The sequence below is a fragment of the Kogia breviceps genome, chromosome 12 (assembly GCF_026419965.1).
Source record: "Kogia breviceps isolate mKogBre1 chromosome 12, mKogBre1 haplotype 1, whole genome shotgun sequence".
Lineage (NCBI taxonomy): Eukaryota > Metazoa > Chordata > Mammalia > Artiodactyla > Physeteridae > Kogia > Kogia breviceps.
In genome coordinates, this window is record NC_081321.1 from 5281513 (window position 1) to 5305637 (window position 24125).

Here is a 24125-nt window from a genome sequence, read left to right on the forward strand (position 1 = left end):
GGTTTATACCTGTTGTCTCACTGGGGCAGGTTACACGGGATTTCAGCAGATATCGACTCCTCTCTCCTCAAGAAAGAGTGTACTTTCCAGAAACATGGATTGGTCCTCAGCCGTATGACTGCTTCGGCCAGTGGGGCCCTAGCGGATGGGATGCCAACTGAGGCCTTAAGAGGCACTGTGTGTGTGTGTTTCCCTGCCTTTCCTTGTGCTCTTGTGACTCACCACGAGAGGAGCACGCCCAGGTAGCTTCTGATCTATGGAGAGCGTGCAGACCTGTGGAGACCTGAACACGGTCTGAAGCCTGGAGCCAAGCCCAGCTGACCCTCAGCCCGAAGCAAACCTTTTCCACTCAACCTACAGACACGCTTGAGCAAGAAAAATAAACAACCGTTGTTGTAAGCTGTAGATTTGGGGGTGGTTTGTTATGCAGCGTTATTGTGACAGTAGCTGACTAGTACACTCAGCATAACTGTTAATAATGCTCCCTTTCACTCTCAAGAGTGTCCTAGGTTAGATGGTAAATTATCTAATCACCCAAGGATGAGGTAAGTTATCTAATCAGTCCACATCTTTTTCTTCACTTTAACTCTAGCACCTGAAACCATAAACACAAATAAAACAAACACAGCAAAGATGCCCAATAAATATACTGCATTAAATAGAACTGGATTATCCATTCTCTTAAATCTCTCTCCCAAAACACTGAGTCTTCTCCCAACTGGATGGTGAGAGGTCTGAGTTTAGGGACTCTCCTCTGTCTTTCACGGTGTCCCTGAGAGATGCTTCCAGCTGGCCGCTGGATCGTCAGAGGGCTTAACCTCACCCCCAGGGCTAAACCTTCAGAGAAGTGTTAGGCTGTCCATGGTGGGGGGAGGGGGGCAGTGTGATTCCCCTCGGATTTGACCGGAAGGGGAAACAGACCAGGGGGTAAGCATGGAGAATGAGCGGCTTGCCTGCCTGCCCAAAGGCTGAGGACTGGGCTGCATGTCAGCCTAAGGAAATACTGCCATTTTGTCAGAACTGAAAACTGCTGGAAACTAAGCCATTGCCCTTACCCTCCTCCAGACTGCAATTCCAAATAAAAAGTTCAAGGTCTCAGTCCTCCAATCTCATCTCTGCCTCTCCTGTGTTCAGTTAACACGGATTTTATGAAAGAAACCGACAGGGCCGAGGCAACAGCCCCAAGTCCTGAGCCCTCAAGGAGGGCTTCCTGAGGCCCTGGGATGGGCTGGGCGATGTGGGCCGAGGGTCTCAACCTCTCCACATCGGAGCCCGCCACTCGGCCAGGGCAGACAGCCATCCCTGGCAGCTACCCAACTACCCACACCTTTGACTACCTTGAGAAAATCCCAAGAAGGTACTGGAGGACAGCAGTCTCCCAGGCAGCGATCTTGAAGCTTTTTGTTTTGTCTTTTTCTTGCTTATGTCTGTGACTTCCAAACCCACAAAATGCTGTGGTTCTCCGTTCCTGAAACGGAGGCATACGTCTGTGTGAAGCGCCTGGGCTTGCCCGGCTAATTAAATGGAGAGATCTTGCGGTCGCTGTTGTAACGCGTGTTGCAACGATGTTATTCAATGTGTCACGACGTTTTCTGTTTATGTGGGTCACATATCCGTGTGCCGTGGGTGGAGAACATCGCTCAGGAGAATATCATTAGCAGGAAGGGGAGCTCAGGGGTTCCAGAGACAGGCGGTGCAACAGTGGCTCACGGGGATCAAAGAGTCAGGCGGTGTCCATGGCGACGTATATCCCCCGGCCGGTCCCCTCCTTCCTTCTAGGGCAGGATCAGCCCCTCGGATCCACCCGAGGACCTGCTTCCCACAGATAGATGGCACCTGCCGTCACAGCCTAGAGGGTTTGTGGAGGAGATGCAAAATTCCTCTCCTTCTCTCTCTCAGCAAGAGGATGGGCACCAGATCCAAAGGGCTGAATGACTTGCCCAAAGTTTCCCAAGAGCCGGTGAGTGAGAAGCTGGCTCCCGACGGACCATCCTCACCTCACAGCCAGGAGCGCACACGTCCTGAACCCCCGAAAGCTCCGTTTCGCCACCTAAACCCCAGAGAGACCACGTGACAGCATCTCGTTTTGCTCCCCATCATCACGGCCCCTTTGTCTAGCCTCTCCTCCCCCTGCACCGTCTCAGACACCTCCTCCAACCACTTCCCGTAGCCCCGGGGCTCTCCTCTCAGCCGTCTGCAGCCCCAACCCGTTCTTGAGCCTCCCCTTCCGTCGACATTTCCCGACCAAGAACACTCCAACCCGACTCTTGTAAATCTCCCAACCGCACTTCCTTCTTCCTTCAGATCTCTACTTTCTGCTCAAAACTCGCCTGTCCTGTAAGTCTCTCATCTTTCCCTCATCAACCGCACTAGGGCTAGTCACAACCCCCTTCAGAACCTGTGGCCCGTCCCCTCACCTACCGCCTTGCCCCCAGCCCGTCTACGCACAGCTCTGTGCCCAGGTTCCCTGTTGGGTACCACTTTACCTCCGCGGCCTCCATCAGATCGACTGTGAACACCTGGGGTCCCACTGTTACCCTTCAAGCTTCCCGCTTTCCCCCTTCTTTTCGCTTTGACACCACACCCACGACAAAGCTTGGCATCCAGTGGACCCTTGATGAGGATCGACTCTTGTGTCAACGGACTCTGAGCTCTGGCCTGCATTTCTTGTGACCTCCCGAAACAAGCAAGAGGAACAAAATGCAGCTCTTCACGGCAAAGGCACCTGCCTTACCACACTGGCTCTGGTCCCATCTCGGAAACAGCATTTCACTCGCACTGGGCAACACCAGGAAGACATTGCCATGACAAAGGCAGAGCCTCCACAAAACCCCACACCTGCCAGGAGGCAGACTCCGTCCGGGATAGGCTGTGGAAGAGGCTCACCGGGGGCGCACAATGGTACCTGCTCAGGGGTCAGGTTACTAAACCTGCAACGGAGACAGAGCAGCAAACTGAAGTCGGGAAGGAACGTACTCGGTTGACAAAAGCAAGAAGTGACAGCTGGCAACCTGATGGCATGGAAGAAGTCAGGGAAAAGGAAGACTATGATGAAAAGTAGACGTGAGAAACCGAAAACATGGCGCTCGGGGCCCCCCCGACAGGCAGCTCTTGCGGGTGACGCATCGCTGCTGCTCACGAGGACGGCCCGTCGCAGAGCAGGGCGTGACCTGCTCGGCGAGCCCCACTCCCCCCTCCGCAGACCACAGCAGCTGTCCCTCAGAGGTTGCTGATCAAAGGGATTAACGCTAGGTATCCGGAAGCCCAGCTTGCCCAACGTCTGGCTGGACAAAGCCCTGGGTCACCTTCAGCCATGGGGTACGAGGGCAAAGACATGGTTTCTGGAGTCAGACAGGCCTGCGTTTAAATCCCAGATGGGCTGGCTTGTGGCTTCGGGAAGCTCCTATCTCCCTGAGCTCAGTACCCCAACCCCTCACGCCCGTTAACACGGAGGTCAGAACATCCAGTTGGCAGGGTCGCTAGGAGGCACAGAGCACACACACACAACGTGAATACAGTGCATTGATTTACCATTTTTAAAAAACACAGTCTCGGAGTGAGAGAGTGGCAGGGACATATACACACTACCAGACGTAAAATCGATAGCTGGTGGGAAGCAGCCGCCTAGCACAGGGAGATCAGCTCGGTGCTTTGTGACCACCTAGAGGGGTGGGGTAGGGAGGGTGGGAGGGAGAGAGACGCAAGAGGGAGAGGATATGGGGATATATGTATACGTATAGCTGATTCACTTTGTGATACAGCAGCAACTAACACACCATTGTAAAGCAATTATACTCCAATAAAGATGTTAAAAAATAGTCTTATGATTATACAGTATTTGTCAAGACAAACTAAAGAACCGTATAAAATTCTGCTAGTTTAGGGAATAGTATAACTTCCCCCAGGGAGCAGATAAGTAACAACTCTCCCTAACCAGACCTGTGTCCACCACCACGCTCTTTGCACAACTATATCGTAATCCTCGCAATAATACCGTGGGGACGGTAGGACAGGTGTTATGATCCCCATTTCACACCTGAGGAAACGGAGGCTTGAGAGAGAACGGCTTTGCCCCAGTATTATGTCACTTGGAATCAAGACTGGAGCTGAAACCGAGTTCTTCTCCCCCTTAACCCACTGCTCTCAGTCTAGAGGAATGTCCCTAGGCAGGTGCCTCGGGGTTTGATAAACACGCGGACAGTCACTCTATCCATCTTCTAAATTAACAAGTGCAGCCTCACTCCGTCTCCACTTCGTCCTAGCGCAGGAGCTCTTATTTGTTTAAGTCTGTCTTCACACGGCTGCCTCTCCACATCTTTGATCACATTTCTTTTCCTTCCCTGAAACGGTTCTAGCCTGGCTGGCTTTTCTCTAGGCAGGATAACCTGACTTGGACACAGGAGGTTTTGCCACGATTTGGTAAATCCCTAAGTGATGTGAGCTCCTAAAACGTTTCCTGAGATTTTCAGGGGTCTGTGGGTGCCGCCATGCATCAACGGATGTTTCCAGAGTCAGAGGCACCCCAAAAAAATCTCTGCCTGAGGCACAGCTGATAGCCCTGAGCCCCCTCACCACAGATGACTGGTCTGGGGGTCACCTTCCCCCCACCCCCATGATCTTTCCTATACCCTGTTTTTCTAGAGCCTCACAGTTACTCTTTGAAAACTTCCTCCATTTCCCAGAAAAGCCACGCAGTCATCCACACGCTTGGGGACGCGACTTTGAGCTTGAGCTCCTCGAGAATGGGGTCACACTTAATTCAGCTCTACCCCCCAGCACCAGTGTCCCACATGTGGTCCGTGCAAACAGGTGTCAGCTTAACTACGCCAGGTGAGGTGTGCGTGCAGGAGGGCCCCGCTCTGACTTGCCCAGGCCAGTGGGTCCCAAAGAGAACGATCACGACGATGAGGCTGCTTGAAGAGCCCGCATTACAGGAGGACACACGGCGAGGCCAGGCGTGCTACGCGTGCAGAACTGCTAGCGACACAAGAGCTATTTTCAACTAATTAAAGGCCTACACAAGAGGATGCTCTTGTTCAGAACGGGACTGAAACACAGGGAAATCAGCAGAGTTCTTGCTCTGGCTCCATGACCACTTCTAGTGGCTAAAAATGGCCAGCTGACAAACAAGCTTCCCCCCAGGCCAGGCATCTCCCCCATTACAAGAAAAATCATGCAGAGGCTGGGCATTTGCTCGATCAATATGCGGGGAGAGCAAGTCTTCAATTCCCCATTCCGTGGCCGGGCCCTGAGGTCAGCCAGCCTCTAAGCTCCTCCCACCTCTGCGATGCCATGGTTTGGTCCCAGGGGTTCTGGATAACTGAGAGTTTACTGCACACAAGGTCCAAGGGGATAGGAAATTACAGCCTTGTCACATATTTTCAGGCTACTATCAGCTTCTCTTCCCCTTGGGAAATAGGACGTGACATAAGGGAGCCAAGGAGGCGGTGAGCTGGTAAAGCAGACCCTCACCCCGTTCCCAGTTCTGGCCGTGCAACCCTGGGCGGCCATGGAGGTGCGCGTGCAGCCTCCTGGTGCCGTGGGGGCCGCCAAGTACCATACGGCTGATACTCCAGGAAGGAAGATTCAGTTTGATCTGAACCAGGAGCCCCCAGCTGTGGAAGGCAGGAAGGCCACCCTCAGGGGACCAGGATGGCCTTTGGGTGCAGCCTCGGACTAGAGCTGGGGGCACCGTATTCAATTCCTGGTCCACTGGCAGCCCCAGGGTGACTCCTCTCCTCTAGAGGGTGCAGGCCTGGAGCGGGGTGGCCCTCTGCAGGGAGCGGGGAGAGAAAGGGGAGTGGGACACCTCACATTTTATAAACAGCCTGACTTATCTCCCAGTCAGGAAAATGGGCCAGGATATAACGGCACGGAACAGCATTATCCCTGCTTCTGCCCTGTCTCAGCCAGCTACTGCCTATTTTGCTCTGTCTACTGTGTTCCTACACCCTCAGGGGTAAAGGAAAAATCCTCTTCAGGCCCATGAGACATGACTTCTTTCCAGCCTGCATAACGTTTCCCTGCTAAATCCAATACTTCAAAGGCTGAGAGCTGCAGATACCAAGGTGCTAGCCCCACACGTCACCTCTCCTTGGCTTCCTCTCTTGGGTCCAGCCTCACCTCCTTCCAAGCCTGGATGCTCTGCTACCTTACAGGTCAGAGCCAGGGACACGGGCCAGGCTGGCACAGAGTCCATGCAGGTGAGCGAGATCTGCAAGTCAAGTTCTCGACTTGACCTCTCCCAACTGACAGTCAGGAGGGACCTGGCTTTGGGGCACTGTGATTTCTGGCCATCGACACCAGGCTCAACAAGTCCATATTCGGGGCAGCCCAGGCTGGTGACAAAGACACATTCAGGACCTTTAACCTCAGCCTTTCAGGAAGCAATGTTTCCAATTCCAGCACCACCTCTTCCAGGAAGTCTTCCCTTATTCTGCGAGTAGCAACCACTCTCCATCTGTCGTCCCAACCTATCATGTTAGTACTTACATGACAGTCCTGAAAAGCCCTCAGTTCATCCTGCCTCCCGTGGGTCTGTCTGCCTACGTAACTGCTAGATCCGTAAGGACACAGACTCCCCGCTCTGTCCCGCTGTGCCTCCAGAGACTTGCTCCCTGTGAGCATCAGTCAATGTTTATCGCATTGAGCCGAACTGCCTTTATGGATCCCAGGGAAGGATCAAGAAGGAGGCGGCAGGGCTCAGGAAATAATTCATCACAGGTTGATCAACATTTTTTTCCTCTCCATTCCCTCCCCCAAACCAGCTGCAGCCAGTCCTTCCTGAGCCTGGCCTGTTGAGAAGCCTCCTAAGAAAGAATGTGGCTTCCTCCGTCTCCCTCCTGGAGGGATGTGGATGTGTCCTGTTTCAGGAGGTTAGAAGTGGGGCTCAGAGACACAGAGGGATGGATCAAATCACACAACCTTCTAGTGGCCTTTCTGGGGAATTCTGGCCAGAACAAGCACCTCTGCCTCTTATCAGGAGGAGGAGAAGCCAATGCCTGTGATGCCGAGGTCCCGGATGGGCTCTCCACTGGCGGAGCTGGAGAGGGCTGGGAGCCTAGGATGGTAGAGACGTGCAGCGAGGTGGAGGCACGGTGCCACTCTTGCTGTCCACAGATGATGCCCAAAGGCTCTTGAAATGGCATAGATACCAGTGTTAGGTCACTGAGGAAGCAGGACGTTTCTGAGAGGACTCCAGACCTGCCACCGGGATGGGCTTCACACCCAGGGCCTGATCTTAGCAAGCCTCCCTTGTGAAATGGCATCCCCGAAAGAGGAAGGAACGAGGAAGAGCCATTTACCCCTCTCTAAACTTCATCCCGATTTGACACAGTGGATGCTGCCCGTGTTCGATGCCCTTGGCCCATTCCCCAAAGTCCACAGCTACACATCCCCTGAGCCCGGTGGACTTCTGGGCCCCTCTCCTCCACACGCTGTCATAGTTAGGCAGCGGCAGACGCTTTAAAATACAATTTTGCATCTCAACTCCAGCAAAGTATGGTTAGTAGCTAAATCTAACTCAGATGTTCAAAGCCTGTTGTTTTATCTCATCCATATCAACACCTCTCAGCTAAGAAAACCTGCTCGTGAGCAGATGTTCATCTTAGTGAAAAGACAAGGGACAAGGCAGGGCGCTGACTAATACGGGAGCACCCCTGTACAAATCCAAAAGGCCCAGCCTCCCGGGTTCCCCAGGAAATAAAGGCCATTTCCCTCCTGGGATGTCAGGGAGTTAACCCAGGGCAGTGCAGGCAGAAATCTACTCCTCCGCCTGCAGGGACACTCATGTGGCCCCAGGGGACTAGTAGAGCCATTTCCCTCCAGCTAAAACATCATTTCCCCCACTGGCTCCAACACAAACCTCGTTTCTTCCAGGCCACAAGTGCTTCGGGCTAGGAATTCCCAGAAGATTCTTCTGTGAGGGGGGTCGTGACTGGATACCTCCCTGGGGAGCTTCCCAGGCAACTCACACACACACACACACACACACACACACACACACACACACACACTCCACTCCGGCCTGCAGGCCCCGAGGTCTCTAGAGCAAGGGTAGGACTCAGGGTGGAGAGCTCTGCTGGGCTGGGAGCCCCACCAGCAATCTCACAGTGCAGCCTGCTGGGCCCGGATGCCCGTGCAGCTGGCGGGGGAGGGGCGCGGGGTGCAGGGAAGGGGCATCCTGCCCCCCCTCTGTCCACTTTACACAACCTGGGAAAGGAGCCGCGAACCCGAAACCTCAAGTCTAGGCTTGGAGGGCTGTGGAAGGGGAAGGGTAGCTTTACTTGCCAACGGATCTCCCACCCCGCTGGGCTCTCAGCTGCTCCGTGCTTTCGAACGTTCCAAACCGTGGGCACCGGGAGAGGAGCTGAGGGCCCGAGGCGACAGGCGGGAAGTGCCTCTGCTGGGCCTTCGCGGGAGTTGCCTTCAACTTGGACAGGACGCCCTGCCTCTGTGGATATACCGCAGCACTGACCACACGGGTGCAGTTCCCACGTGAGCACCTAGAGGGCGCAGCCCACAGGCGTGAGCGGCGACGGGACCACGGGGTCAGGGTGGCCTCAGGCTGGGCCCCGGGAGCCACTAGGTCCCGAGGGGTGAAGGCAGGAAGGATGGAGGAGAAGTGGCAGCAGAGAGAGGTGGCGCTGAAGACACCCCCACCGGAGCTGGCGTCAGACCGGGCACTGGCAGATGGGGGAGAGGAAGGAGGTGCCGCGGACACGCGAGTTGAGGTGGGGCCGGCTGAAGGCGGGCAGCTCTTCCCACACCCTCCACCCCGGCTTCCTCTCCGGCTCGCCTGCCTCTGCTACGCACCTGTGCCCCCAACGCCTCCGTCCCCTCCCCCTCTCCAGCGCAGCCCCCGTGCTACCCGTGTCCCATCCCCGCCCCCCTCCAGCCAGTGTCCGAAAGACGCCCGAGGCTCCAGGCGCGTCCGAGCCCCACATCCAGGCCACCGGCATCGCGCAGCGGGTGCGGAAGCCCCCGGGCCCTCTGAGCCGAGCGGCAGTGGAGAGCCCCCAGCCCCACAGCACGCTGCGCCCGTCTGGACGGCTCTGGGCTCCGCGTCCTCGGGAACCGCCAGACCCCGGAGCCAGGATCTGCTCCAAAGGCACCTCTTCGAAGCCCCGCAGGTGAGGCTGCCCCGGTGGCTGAAACGGAGGGCACGCTGGAGCCGTCGTCGCCCACTGAGCTGGCGGCCGGTCACCTGAAGTCTCCGGAGGAACACGTGGGGCTCTCCGGGAGGGAGAACTTTTATTTTCTGGCATCGCATTTTTTCAAAAGGAGTGAGTAGTTGGAGAAAACAGGCGACAGCGTGGGTGGCCACCAGAGAGGCAGAGAGGAAGATCAAAGCCCACCAGGCACGGAGGAAGCAGCCCTGGTGTGGCCCAGAGAACAGTCTAGGTGACCGCACCCCACTAAAGGCCGCCAGGGGACGGGAGGTGCAGGGCGAGGGGGCCCCGCTCCCCGACCCCAGCCCCTCGGCTAACGGTCTTCGGCTGGAACGCACACCTGCTGTCCAACTGAACTCCCAGTTCCCTGGGAGGGCCGTCCCATCTCTGCGCGGGAGGTGAGCCTGCCCGAACTGTGACTCCCAGCCTGCTGGCTTCTTCCAAGAAGAAGCTGGAATCCCTCCCTCTGGGCTCGATCCTTCTGGCCGCCACCCCTCTCGCGGTCCCGGCCCAGGGCGAGCAGCTCGGAACACTCTCTGAGTTTGCTGGCTGATGAATTAGCTCATTAGAGTGAGCCACGGGTGACAGGGGCAGCAAGTACAGGACCGAGTGTCCCCATAGTTTCCAAATAAGCGTGCTCTATCAAGTTTCCCCCGTAGAGCCCTAGCTCAGGCTCCCAGTTTCGGAAAACGAGAATGCCGAAGACCAGAGAGGGGACGTGACTTGACCAGAGCAATGATCGCCCCTAGTGGCCAAGCCTGGGAAAGACCCCAGTCTCCAGACCCCACTCAGCCCAGTGGTACCCCAGTGCACAGGGGTCCTCCCAACATGCCAGCTGGGGAAGAGTTAGGGTTTCAACAGCCCGTGGAGTTCCTAGAGCCCTCAACCCACTTGAGGCTAGTCAGACCTACTGCCTTCTAGAAAGTTCTTTCAAAAAGCTTTTCATCCATGTTCTGTAGAAACTGGGGAAATTCCCAAGGCAATAGGTCATCCTTTTAGGAGCAGCGCTGAAGGGGCGAGGTTTAGGACCCAGTTCTCCTCTCCCTTCCAATTTTTTGGAGAAGCCATAAAACGCCTGCATTTCTGCGCAGAATAGCTGGCTTAGCCCCTATGTGATGTGCCGGGTGTTCCCTTCTCTTGGTCAATACTGCGGCTACTTGGGAATGACCCAAGGGTCTGCTTCACCCACGTTCTTCTCTAGGCAAATGTGAGGGACGATAATAAAGGAGAGAACTCCACTCACTCCTCTCCCCACAAGAGCAGGCAGGGAGAGACCACAGTGCTGAAGGCCCCAAGATGCAAGTCACGGAACGTCCGTCTACATTACCTGCTGCCCCACAGCTACCACTGCCCTCCCCCACCCAGGAACTGGCTCCCCCCCCGTAGGACACAGAGCAGGGGCGTCACAGCCTAGAACAGCCAAGCCCTCTGCTTGGCCAACACACTTCCAGGAGCCAAGACAGTTGGCAGAGACCTTCTGGGTCCTCCCACGAGGGCCCTCCCACATCTTACCTGATGAGGTCAATAGGTTGAAACTTATAAAACACCCCATAGCGTGCCCATTCTTGATACAGCCACTAAACAGAAAAAACAGGGAACCAGATTAGAGGTGAAGCAGGCAACCATTCACCTTTTCTTCTTCAGCTTGGCAAGTCAACATTTGATACACACCCCTCCCCACCAAAGCCAGCCTGGCAAGTCAAAAGTGAATCCCCAAAGCCCAGCTTCCAGGAGAATTCTCATGAGACATCCACAGGGAGAGTCCAAAGGCAGGAGGCTGTAGAAGCTGACTTCTCCTCCCCAAATAATAAAGGTGATCTTCATCACACTCTGGATGTGCTGCACCTACCAAGCAAAACCCCTCGCTCTTCACTCCCTCGCCTTTGCTGAGTCCAGCGAGGTGACCCCTGGCGTTCATTTATTCACTCGTTTAATAAGTACTGACTGAATATCCACCTTGTGCCGGGCCCCGTCCAGACACTGGATAAAGCAGTAAAGCAGACGAAGTCACTGCCATCGTGGAGCTTACCCCTCGTGGGCAGAGACAAACACTAACTTACAAATGCCACGGAGAAAAATAAATCAAGGTAGGGAGTAGAATATGAAGAGGAGGGTAGAGGGTGCTATTTCAGACAGGATGACAAGGGAACACCATTTACAACAGCCAAGACACAGAAACAACCTAAATATCCATCGACGGAGGAAGGGATAAAGAAGATGTGGTACATATACACAATGGAACATTACTCAGCCATAGAAAAGAACGAAACAATGCCATTTTGCAGGGACATGGATGGACCTAGAGATTGTCACACTGAGTGAAGTCAGACAGAGAAAGACAAATATCATATGATATCACTTACATGTGGAATTTTTTAAAATGGTACAAATGAACTCATTTACGAAACAGAAACAGAGTCACAGATGTAGAAAGCAAACTTATGGTTACCGAGGCAGGAAGGAGGGAGGGATAAACTGGGAGGTTGGGATTGACATATACACACTACTAGATATAAAATAGATAACTAACAAGGACCTACTGTAGAGCACAGGGAACTCTACTCAATACTCTATAATGGCCTATATGGGGAAAGAATCTAAAAAAAGAGTGGATCTATGTATATGTATAACTGATTCACTTTGCTGTACACCTGAAACTAACACAACATTTTAAATCAACTATACTCCAATAAAAAATTTTTTAAAGATAAAAAATAAAATAACAAAATACATTAATTTTTAAAATAATTATTGATAGGTATGTAAAAAAAAAAAAAAAAGGCTGGCAAGGGAGGGCCTCTCTGAGGAGGTGACATCTGGGCTGAGACCTGAAGGAAGTAGGTGGTTATGTTTCAGCTAGAAGAACACGCCTTCTGTGCCAAGGCCTAGAGGAAAGGGCATGTCCTGGGATGAAGAGGGAAGCCGGAAGGCTGGCGCTGAGCAACGGGAGAATCTGGGGACTTAACCCCAGTTAGAAAGGGGCTTGTGGGCCACGCAAAGACCTTTGGACTCTGAAGGAAGCCATTAGGAGGGCGGCAGCAGTGGTGTCGGCGGGGGGGATACGCTCTGGTACTATTAGAGTGTAGATGGCTCACGCTGGCTGCTGCAGGGCGAACAGTGAGAGCTGGTATAGAAGTAGGGGAGCTACTGTAATGGTCCAGGGGAGGGGGGATGGTGGCCTGTACCACAGAGGCAGTGGGACAAGCAGTGAGAAGGGGTTTATTCGGCTTGTCTTTTAAAGGGAGAGTCAATAAGATTTACTGTTGGATTGGATGTGGGGTGAGAGAAATGAGAATGTGGCCTGAGCAGTCGAGTAGATGGTGATTTTATTCACTGAAATGGGGAAGAACGGGCTAAGGAGAGGGAACCAAGAGCTCCGTTTGGGAGGTGTTTGCCGGAGACGCCATGTAGATGTCCACGTGGGGATACAGAGTGAGCAGCTGGGTATAAAAGTCTGGAGTTCAAAGGAGAGTCCAGAGCCAGAGAAGACATGATTTGTAAAGTCATCAAGTTACAGATGCAACTGTCAAAGAGAGAGAGGTGGAGAAGAGGCGTGACGCTCGGGCCTGGGTGCTCCGCCGTTCAGAGGCCAAGGGGAGGGTGCAGAACAGCAGAAGAGCCAGAGGAACAGCGGTGACACGCGGCACAGAACTAGAAGTGGCTGGTGTCCCGGAGACTCCAAGCGAAGAAGGTGAGCATCTGGGTCAAATAGGGCTGATGGGTCAGGCTGGATGAGAACCAAGAAGTGACCTCGGACCCAGTGACCCATGGCTGACCTTGACAAGAGTGGTTCCAGACGGGCCAGCTGGACACAGCAGAGGAGATCACCAGGCAACCCCTGGAAGAGCTGGGGCTCCAGGGTGTCAAACCTGGGAGGTGATGCAACGATGCCCGCACACTGCCCGTGTGGCTCTGCCGGGCCAGCTCGCACAGCCCTGCAGGGGAGGGAGGGTGCTGTAGACCCTTCCCTGTCTCTACAAATGTTTAATCGCACGGTTCGAGACCAGGTGGATCGGGCTAAGCCCCGGGTTACAGGGTCCCGGGACAGACCAGCAGTCAACGGGGACGGGCCTGTGTGCATCAAGTGCAAGAGGACAACCAGAGTAACTGGCAACAGCCCCTTTAAAACTGCAGGGTCGGGGCTTCCCTGGTGGCGCAGTGGTTGAGGGTCCGCCTGCGGATGCAGGGGACACGGGTTCGTGCCCCGGTCCGAGAGGATCCCACATGCCGCGGAGCGGCTGGGCCCGTGAGCCATGGCCGCTGGGCCTGCGCGTCCGGAGCCTGTGCTCCACAAAGGGAGAGGCCACAACAGTGAGAGGTCCGCATACCACCAAAAAAAAAAAAAAAAAAAAAAAAAAAAAAAAAAAAAACTGCAGGGTCTAGAACTTTCTAACGGGCTCCTAGCAAATACACTCTCTCCCTCAGAGTTATGCCACGTCCTCTTCACCTACCGGCCAAGCCTGCGAACAGAGCCAGGAGGCCCTGCAGCTCCTTCTCACAGAGCCTTATTTCGGAGGCCTCGGATGCAATTCCAAGCATGTGCGTCTGACCCCAAACCTTCAGGGCAGGAAGCAACAAGGGGACCACACCACCTGATGGATCCGAGCATCCAGGAGGCCAGGTCGGCTTCCTAGGGTCACATCGGTCAGTTGGCTTAAGTATTTCATGGGACTGTAAAGAACCCAACTGTTAAAACCATCTGCAGCGCCAGAGAACGTCAAGATGCGTGAGACTCGGGGCCTCCCTGAGGCCACAGGCTCCGCAGAGAGCAGCTGGGCCTGGGACAGACAGAACGACACCAGCTGTAGCCGCCTTAGAGGCACTGACGGGACAGGGTGGCCAGGACGGGAGAGGGTGGAATTCTACCTCCAGATCCTGCAACGACCTGTTGGATTTTTTGGCAGGTCACCTCCCCACTAGTAAAATGGGAGTTGTGCAGGATGGGGAAACTGGTCCTCAAGTGAAACCAAGAAGAAAGGTACCTTTCCCGTCAGAAAGACAAGACTGACTTTTTAACTGCCCACTAGAGAAGATAATCATCTGCAAAAGCTGGAAAATTCAGGACCAAGGGTTTAGAAACTGCTAAAGTTTCTAAACTTTAAGAGGAGTATCTTCCAGGTTGTGCTTTGGGTTCCCCGTAAGTGGGCGGGGGAGCCGTGGGGAGCTGGTGGGACTCAGGCAGCCCCTGGCAGATGGGGACAGTCCCTCCCCCGGGATGCCTGAGAAAAGCAGGTAAGTCTGGCGGACGTGCAATGAGGTGGCTGCTGGCAGTAGCAGGGGTCCATCCACACCCTCGCAGCCCAGCTCTCGAGAAAGGCGAGAAACCCCTGCTCTCCAGAGGGAGGGAGCCTCTCGTGAATTACCCTCTGGGACGGGGCTGAGTCATCGAGACTGCGGGCTGCACTAGGCGAGCTGGGGGGAAGGAGATCGCTCTCCGCCTACGAGGCACATCCCCGGAACAGCCACAAATCGCAGAGAAGGAGGAGGCGAACCCCAGGTACGGGCAGGATGGGCGGATCACCCCTAAAGGCCCCCAGAGGGGCGATCTCCCATCAGTTCTCAACCCTTCTCCACCTCCTCCAGCACCAAATTCAAGGGTTCTCCCTTGCAGCCAACCAAAACCCTTCCCGCAGCCCTCTGGAAGAACGCTAGACTCTTGCAATGTAACACATACGAATAAACGTGCTGCACATATTCAGGGATCTCGACTGGTTCTTTCAAGATACCTTTGAGGTCCCACCCATACGCCTCTGAAGCTCTAGGAAGGAAGCCAGCACGGCAGTGAGAGGTCCCCTTGCCATACGTGAAAGACCATGTCCACCTGGTGGTAGCACTGGCTGGAATCTGGACACGAGGGTTTTAGTCCTGATGGGACAATCATTTCGTGGACATTGGAACCAGTCTCCTTGCCGTGCTGGGTGTCCATTTCCCAAGCCAAATGGACGGAAAAAAGCTTTCGCTCTCACTCCCGGTTTCTCTTATTTCCCATCACAACAAACTTTATTTCCCTAACCATGACCCTGGCAGAGGAAACTAAGGAGGCCAGGACTGGCCGGCAAACCCAAGGAAAAGCCACAAGAAATGGGTTGCTTGTCTTCCAAAGACACCTGTCCACCTTCACCGAGCAACCACCAAGACGCGGCTCTGTCCTGGCTGGCCTCTCTCTGCTTGCCAGATTCTACCCACTCCAGCCTTTGGGGTGTGCACTGGGAGGAAGTAGTACTGGCCTAAGCAAAACAATTCCTGGGAGGGAAACATTTTGCTAAAAGGTTTTACTGTTAACGATACTATAATATCATTCCAGGCAAAGGTACATATATTTTGGATAGTCTACAATTTGCTTCTCTCTGCCTCTGTGCAGGTAACCGGGGGCTGGCTGATTTTTCCCAGGAGTGCCGTGTTCCTGGTCTCTGGAATGTTCCTATAAAGCGTTCTACCTTGAGGGGCTGAGGGTTACCACCCGCCCAGCAGGAGGTCTCTTAGGTGGGCAGTAGGTAGTGATCACTCTTTAAAGGGCAGTAACGTGAAAAGAAAAAGTAGGAGGACAGAAAATGGCTGGGGCCCGGGAGGTGAGATGTGGGGAGAAAGGCTTCCACCTTTTCCTTTAAATTTGATCCGGGACTTTGCAGGAAATTAAACATCACCGAGACTATTAGCATCAGATAGAAAACAGATGAGGTTAAAACACGGAAAAACTACGGCAGATTCCCTGGGCAGGCAGGGCAGGGGACATATGTAAGCAATCACAGCAGTATTCCTGGAAAAGACCTTTTTATGTTTTTAATACTTCACACTTCATAACAGGGATTAATAGACTGGATAAAAAGAAGGCTGCTCAAAAGCAACTTGGGGGAGGAATGATTTTCCAGACAGCAGAGTCGGGGTGGGGAGAGGGGTACTCGGGCTTCTATCCCTCACCCTCACCCACCCTCGTCTGTCCCCCAGCGTCGCTGAAGGCTGGGGAACCTGGGTGGGAGGATGGCAGGAGGGGGTGATGGCCAGACGGGCAGCCCCCACTAAAGAGGCCGGGTGATGCTCAGAGCATCATCTGCCGTGGTGGGAAGGGTGGTACCCATGCTCCTAGACTACCAGACGACAGAAGCAGCGGGATCTAGATGGAGGGCTGGGGACAAGAGCTGTCCAGGCAGGAGCTGTGACTGGCATAGCAGAGAGATCCTCCGCAGGGACCCTCCTCCCTCCCTTAAATAGAACCTATATTTCTAGCTGCCCGGAACATGCAGCAGGTTTCTCACGTATCGTTTGGGAACGGCTGTACCCTACCTGTCTGCCTCGACAGAGAGGACAAGAGTAACTTAAGGGCGACCCTCCCCAGACCAGCCATAACGGCATGGATACTGGCATATTTTTAGCAGAAACACTAGAGTCGAGGGTCAGAGGGGCACTAGCCCCTTTCTCTGTTTATGGCAGCATTGTTACCACGGGCAAGGTGCACAGTCGTCTGTGCCTCGGTTTCCCCACCTATCAATGAAGGGATCTAGACGCTCGGTGTTTTCTCAGCCAAAGCTCTCTTGTCATCAGGGGCAGGGATACTGCCTCTGGGTGCGAGTGTGGGGTGTATTTCAGGATGACTGGCGTCACCAGTCCACCAGGCACTGAATGCCAACAGCACCCCCCCAACACACAGTCACGTCAACGACCAGAAATGCCCTCACATTTCCAAACGCCTGGGGACAGGGAGCTGTAGAAGAATGGCTGGAAATTGATCAGCAGTAAATAGAACACCCAGGACAGGTCTACGCAGCCCCCCACCCCTGCGTGGCCCTCGAGCGCAGCAGCAGGCTGGCTTACCTTTCTGTCATTCACGTCATCCCCTGGACCATCACATTCACCCTGTAGGAGGGGGAAACCAATGGAATGATCGAAAACAGAGAAAGGGCTTTCTTTTAAATTTTCTAACCTTATCCCTTTCTTTCATTCCCACTTAAGGAAAGTCAAGATCACGACATGTAAGGAGACACCGGTCTGCTTCCCTGGTCACCAGCACCTGCTGTGTTTCCTGTGGGCAGCTTCTCACCCAGGGCGGCTCCCCTTACAGGCCTCAGAGACCCACCTGCACCTCCTCACAGCAAATGCAACAGCAGAGCCCAACCTGCAAACGGACTAGCACATCAGGAAACCGCCCCCCACCCCCCACGCCCTGGCCATACCCGGCAGAACCTCAATTCGCGTGTGCCCACGGCAAGGATGCTGGCGAGGAGAAAGGGTCACCTGGGAAATTCCTGCGGGCACTCAGGGGTCCCCACCCCAGGGGTCTCATTTGGAACCACTGTGGGGTAGATGCTAAAGCGACCGATGGGGCGGACAGGGCAGCCTGGGGGCACCGAGTTCACGGGCCAGTTCAGTTTCTCACAAATCATCTTGAAGAATATCACCGCATTATGTTATAGGACGTTTATAACACTACTCTCAGCCAAGGAAAGCTTTAATTACAGTCTCTCTGTTTTCTTAATCAAACAGCAGTATAAGGGATTTTCGGACACATCCTCAAAAAACGTCAAGATAGAAAAAAGATCTGACACTTAATACATCCTCGCACAGGATGAGGCATTTCACATCCACACAAAGCTATTGTCACACATAAAATATCACTTGCGGTCATTTGGGGGCTTCACGGTCCAGCCTGTGTTATTATCCAGGTCTGGGACTTGCACTTCCCTGCTGTCCACCCACCTTCCCCGTCTCCCTTTAACCCTCCGTTATCTGTCTTCTCACGCTTTCCCCAAAAGCAAGGCAGGGAGTGCGGGGAAGCCCAGGTAAAAACCAGTTCGTTCTGCCATCGGGGAAATAACGGAAAGAGTTTGAGACAACTGGCAAAAATCAACCGGGGACTATTTTCATTCGCAAGGGGTCCGGAACCAGCCCGGGTGGTTCAGCGTCGTCATTCTTCCTGCCCCCACCCCCCCCGCGCCTGTATATCCACCACCATGTCGCCTGCAGCGTCCGCCCTTCTGGCCGATGGAGGCGGTACTCACGTCGTGCAGGGGGTAGGCTGCCTCGTAGATATTATTTGCTATCAGAGAATTAATACCTGCAGAAGAAGGAAGATGAAAACGGTAACTGGAGGGCACGGGGTTTCTCAACTTGACCTTGGTCTTCTGATAAATACTAATTCCCCCGGCCCCACCTCTCAGCTGAGAACCCCTACCCCTCCAGATCCACCCAGTCGAGAAATTCCTTTCGGGCTTGACTTCTTAGCACAAGAATTTAACAGTATTTTTTCATTTCCCAAATGCAAAGTTATGATTAAATAGCAGATACGCTCTCTGAGACGTCACGTCCGTCCTGTCCTCGTACACTCGGATCCCTCTGGCCCCGGAACCCTCACCACCCTCGCCTCCGCGGCCAGAGCCGCGCGCTGAGAATATCTGTGTTCAGCGACCGGCATGGGCTCGACCACAGGCATTGCCGTAATTATAATCAACAAACGCGTCCGTCAGAGCACCCACCGCACTTCATCGGAACTCGCCCCCGGCCCCTCCCCGGCCCTTCACGAGGCGACGCGCACTACGGTCCACGACTGACCTGCCTGCACCCTTCGATCCCTAGGGCGGTGGCTCCCAAAGTGTGACCTGGGGAACCCCGGGTGTCCCCATGACCCTTTCAGGGGGTTCATGAGGTCAGACTATTTTTATAAGAGTGCTAAGACACTGTTTGCTTTTACACTCCTATTCTCTCACGAGTCTACAGCGGAGTCTTGTGACCTGTGATGACATCATCCCCGGACAGTTAATGGAATGTGGGCTTGTGTATCCTTGTGCTTTAAACTTTTCTCAATTTTAACTTCAAATATAGTTAAGTATTGATCAATATAACGCACCTAGATGAAAGCCCTGTAGGCGCTCTGAGACCACAAAGTTGGAAAACCGCATCACAGGGGACCCATTTTTTTGTTTCATCCTGACAGTACTGCACAGCACTGGGCACACACACAGCAGACCCTATTAAATAGGCGTCACGCGAAGGAGTGGCTCCATCCCTGTAACTCCACGATACTCCCCACAGAGAAGCTGCTGTTCAGCACAGAGCCACTACGATTCCCTCATTTCATTCATGTTTGGATTCAGAGGCTACAACGTGCCCTGCAGGTTCTGTCACCCAGGACAGTCTGCCCTGGGCTGCTGGCTCCCAGGTGGAAGGGATCGTATCTCATCAGCTCCAGTACCCTGCCTGCGGGGATGCGGGATGCACATTCAGTGGGGGCAGTGGAGCGGCAGGGGGCGGGGTCTCTGAGACACAATGATTTCCCTTGTCTCAAGCACGCTTTCTGCCCTGAACCATTCTTTCCGGAGACACTGCAGACAGTAGTGTGAAGAGGAGAGATTCGATTTTGGAGGCAAACACGCGTGACGTCCAAATGCTAAGTAATACGCATCTGCACACGACTCTGGAGAGACGGCCAGGCTACGTGACAAAGCTGGACAACAGTGACTCGTTAAAATTCATGGTTTTCCACCTCCCGCACCCAGTCAGCGCCCCAGCGCGTGCTCGGAGCCTCAGAGGTTCTCAAACAATCCTCCTCCCTCCATCAGCCTCCTCTTGCTCAAATCATGCCCCTATTCGCCTGCGATGCCAGCGCGGCTGGCCAGGGGCCCAAGTGGGAGCAGAGGGCCCTCAGGAGGCTGCAGGGGCGCCTGGCAGAAGCAGCCACCCTCCCAGTGAGTTGAGAGCTGAGATTTCAGTGCTGTGGCGTCACCCAAGGGCCAGCCCTTTCCTGATTTTACGTCTCCTCCTTGGCATGCACAGAAAACATCAGCAATAACGGGGGCTGGGGGGGGGGAGATGGGGGATATAGGGTGTGTATAGGGAGTACGGGCTGGGGAGAGGGGCCCCAGGGCTGAAGGGGCTGCAGACGTGTCCTCCTCCGAGGACTACAGCTTCACTCTGAGCATCGTTAATCAGTTCAAGAGCCATCATCACAGCGATGTGAAGCCACCCTACAGCCATCAAGGGGAGGGACCCCAAGCCGGGAGGGCGCGGGGGGTGGTTCAAAGCTGTCGACATGGATACAGGCTGAAGCATCACAGGCGGGCAGGGCTCCAGCTGGACTGCACCCCACGCACCACCCAACCCAATCCCTGCAACCCACAGCCACCCCCTGGTTGCCAAGGCGGCAGCGTATACCCTGAAGACAGTGGCCAAACTGCGTGGAAAAGTTCAGCAGGTGTGGAGCTCCCCCGCTAATGCTCGGCTTTGCTTAGAGAGTAGCCCAGCGTCTGAGAGCCCTGGGCCGACAAGCTGAACTCCTGGGTCCTCCTGCCGCCAGAGCTTCAAGAAAGATCTCGAATCGTCGGAGGTCTAAAGCTATGCACCCTACGTCTCATCTGAAACAAAGTTCCTTGGCACTGAATGCCAGTTTCACTTCTAGAATGTTGTTCACACCTTGTTTGGTGCCCTCCAAAGGCCCGCAAGGTACCCGAGGCAGGGAGCACGCCCCTCTCACTGGAGTCTCCCAGGGCTCCCGCCTCACTGCTGGGAGCACAGAAGGGATACTCTCTTGCTACCCAAAAGAGTAAGCGGCCCTGTGGCGAAAGTGCCCTCAGCATCTCTTCCCATGTATCACAGGCATGTGCCTACCCGCTACTCCAGTTTTCTTTGGCAACCCATGCTGATGAAGGAAACTTATCTCTGGTTGACTAGTCTGCTTCCTAAGAGAGGAACCAAGACAACTCAGGTCATCAAAGCTGAATTGTCCTAAACCAGATAAGCAGAGCTGCCAGATGCGGTCATTGACTGTGTCTCTGCCCCATGGCCGCATACCTCCCCCTATTCAGGTGGTATCTTATGGGCCCTTCCGCCAGTGGCCGCTGGGCAGAGGGCGGGGATGGTACACGAAAGGAAGAGCAGGAATGGGGAGGGGGAGAGGCAAGTCGAAAAGTAACTGTTGATCCACAACTTCACCCAAGACTGGGAACCGCGTTGGCCTCTCAGGCACAGACTTCAGACACCAAGATTCTACCCCCAAACAAGCATGGAAATCAGTCTGAAAGAGGAAAATAATCAAACTTAAAAAAAAAAAGAGAGAGTCTCTGCTTTGAAAATGGAAATTCTGAATTCTTCCTTTCTTTTCAGCAAAAAGGGCTAATTGGTTCCATCATGCACCCTCCATGTGGCCATAGCGGCAAAGCTTTCTTCTTCAGGATGACTTCCAAAGTCCTTCCTCTCTGCTCTACACCCAGGGGGGGAGAGAGAGAGGAGAGAGAGAGAGACCCAGTCCTTTTTTGTCCTCCTACTCCCAGAAGGGGGGCCAGCCAGAAGGAGAAAGCACTGAGGACATTTTCCCTCCCGTCTTGCCCCAAAGAGAAGCAGCGCCTCAGCCCAAACAAAGCACGGCCCGCCGAGGACTTCTTTATGGATCCCCAAAGTCCCTTCAGGTCACCGGGTACTTCACACCCATTGCTTAGAACCACAATTCCCCAAGGAAAAGGCTCACATTTTCTCTCTGCCCAGCACTGGCCACAGCTCTGCTGGTTCAGCCAAGCCCAGCAACACTGGTCCTCTGCAGATACAGGGTCAGGGTCAAGGACCAGGGCAGGCTGGGCTCAGGCCCTGGGATTGGCACCTGAAAACACCCTCATAACATAAAACCTAAGGCCTCGCATTTAGCTTCCAAGACATCTCTGGTTCACAAAGGCTGACCCAAAGCACGGTTTCTGGTCTGCCTCCCAAAGCGAGAATCTCATGAAATCTACAGGGGCCGCCAAGCGACAGGGACAGCAGCTCTGCCCCTCCGGGCCAAACACCAGGACAGGGACTTAGAGGGATGACACTCAACTCCCGGAAAATCATTTGGTTTTGATTCCCCACAGAACAGGGCCCAGCCTGCCTGGCGTTCTGCTTTCATCCCTGTGCTCTAGCCGGACGTGAATCTAAACCAGAGCCCCCCAGACGGTGCATTGAACAGAGACTATATTTACCCATCACCAAATTGTCTTGACGTGTGCTTAATTACTTAAATGCCTTTAATCCCAAGCCTTTTCTTCTAACAAAATGTAAACCAGGTCAGCTGGATGAATGATAAACCAGATGTTTACACCACACAACATGGTCTGGCTTAGATCAAAATAATTAAGACATTGTCCCCTGAGTAGGCAGGGGAGATGCCCAAAGCACACATTTGTTGAAATACTCTGACACCAAAACATCCATGAAAATGCAGCTCCATCAAGCTGTAATTTTCTGTCCACGAAGAGGCAACAACTATCATATGAAGGAACAGGAAAGGTGTCAGTCGAGGAAGCTTGGGCTTCTTTCCAGGGCAAAGCGCACTTGAAAGGCATTCCAGAACGGGGTGAACTGGCCCAGTCCTGAACCCCACCGCTGACCTGATGTCCTGCTGATTGGGAGGCACCATGGGGCTGGGCCAAGTCTGCGATGAGTCGCAGGCTACCACCGCCCTGAGGATCCCAAACTCACAAGTACTTCCAGGCTCTGGACACCGTGCGTGTGTCAGCCCGCCACCCCTCACTTCCCAGGTAACTGACAGGGAAGGGGCAAGTTGGCTCTTGGGGAGGTTACGGAAGAAACCCCCCAAATTAAAAGTTACACGGCCACCAAATGCTGATCCTTTTTCAAGGTCAGCTCCCCTTTCTTTGCCTCCTTCTGCTAATGTTTATCCTGCTGCCCCTCCTTTCGCCAAAGAAGAAAAAAAAGTAAAGAAAAGAAGGCGACAGGAAGTCCAAGAGACCCTACTGCTGGCTAGGACACTGAAAGGGACCAAACGGCGAGCGTCCATATAGCAAATGTTAGAAAAACCAGAGCAAAGATTAAGCCCTTCGCAGGGAAGACTTGGTTTCGTCCGAGGACTTCAGAGAAGCAACATTCAGATCCCCGGAAGGCCACAGCACGTGGACTCCTCTTCCCAATCCCAGACGAAGGCAGGGCAAGAAGCCTGTGGCAGCCCATCCTGCACTCATATCGTTGTCTACCTTTAGAGTCCCTAAAAGTCACCTGGAGAGCGGGTTCAAAATGCAGTTTGGGGTCAGCAGATGCAAACTAGTATATATCGGATGGATAAACAACAAGGTCCTACTGTAGAGCACAGGGAACCATGTACACAGAGGGTAACAGCTCTCCCGCTAATTCCAGGTCACGATGCTACCCTGGCATCCCCAACTGCCAGGCCGCACCTTTGTAAATGGTCTCTCTGTTGATATTCCTGCCCTGAATGGTGGTCATGTGAGTGTGTCATTTGCTCCTGTTGGGACCCTAACCTGACTCTCTGGAGTGGCTCCCTTTCTGCCTTTTGTATCATTTGCTTTCCTTGCATGCATCTCTCTGCTAGAGAGATGCTAGACGCTAGATGCTACTCACATGCTAGACAGCCATGCGGCTTATTCGTTCTTCTCCAACGCCACTCAAACGTGAGCTCCGTAAAGGCAGGGATCTGTGTCTGTCTGAGTCCCTACTCTAGGCCCCCAGTTCTAGAACATGAATGGTACGGAGAATACGAATAAATATTTGTTGAATGAATGGATGTCACGGAGAGGGAAGACCTCAGCTTCCACCTTCGCTGGAAAACCTTTCCCAATAACTTCATCCATTTATTAACTGATTAATTTACAAGAGCACTGAAGAGCCAAGAAACTCGGGTTTCCATCAGCTCCAAATCTCTAACCTTGGGCTCAAAGTCAATCTCTCTGTTGGGGAAGTGGTTAATATCTAGTATCTGTTGAACCTACTCTGCACGGGAGTTAAAGGATCAAAGGAGATACAGAGTGTGACAGTGCTTTGCAAAGCGTACAATGACACACATGCAAGGGGTCCTTACTATCCTGGTTACAGGAAGACCTCACGTGTAGAGAGATCTCTTATCTTGTTATCTCAGCTCTCACAACAGAGAACCCAGAAGAAAAAGTATCTCAATCTCAGGCAACCGATTCCCTAAGGTTATGTTCCTAGCCACAGCAGAATCCTCCAGATCCTCCTGCAATGCCT

At 53.8% G+C, this 24125-nt stretch overlaps 1 protein-coding gene across 3 annotated transcripts in view; it reads right to left on the minus strand.

Moving 5' to 3' along the window:
- The window catches only part of ANO2 (anoctamin 2), a 301537-nt gene that overhangs the window by 181898 nt on the left and 95514 nt on the right, over nucleotides 1-24125 (minus strand). For all 3 annotated transcript variants that reach the window (XM_067008590.1, XM_059080738.2, XM_067008589.1), the window contains exons 8-10: nucleotides 18164-18219; nucleotides 16980-17021; nucleotides 10683-10747 (exon numbers count right to left, since the gene is read on the minus strand). In XM_067008590.1, coding sequence (XP_066864691.1) covers nucleotides 10683-10747; nucleotides 16980-17021; nucleotides 18164-18219 — 163 coding nt within the window. The remainder of the gene's footprint in view (nucleotides 1-10682; nucleotides 10748-16979; nucleotides 17022-18163; nucleotides 18220-24125) is intronic.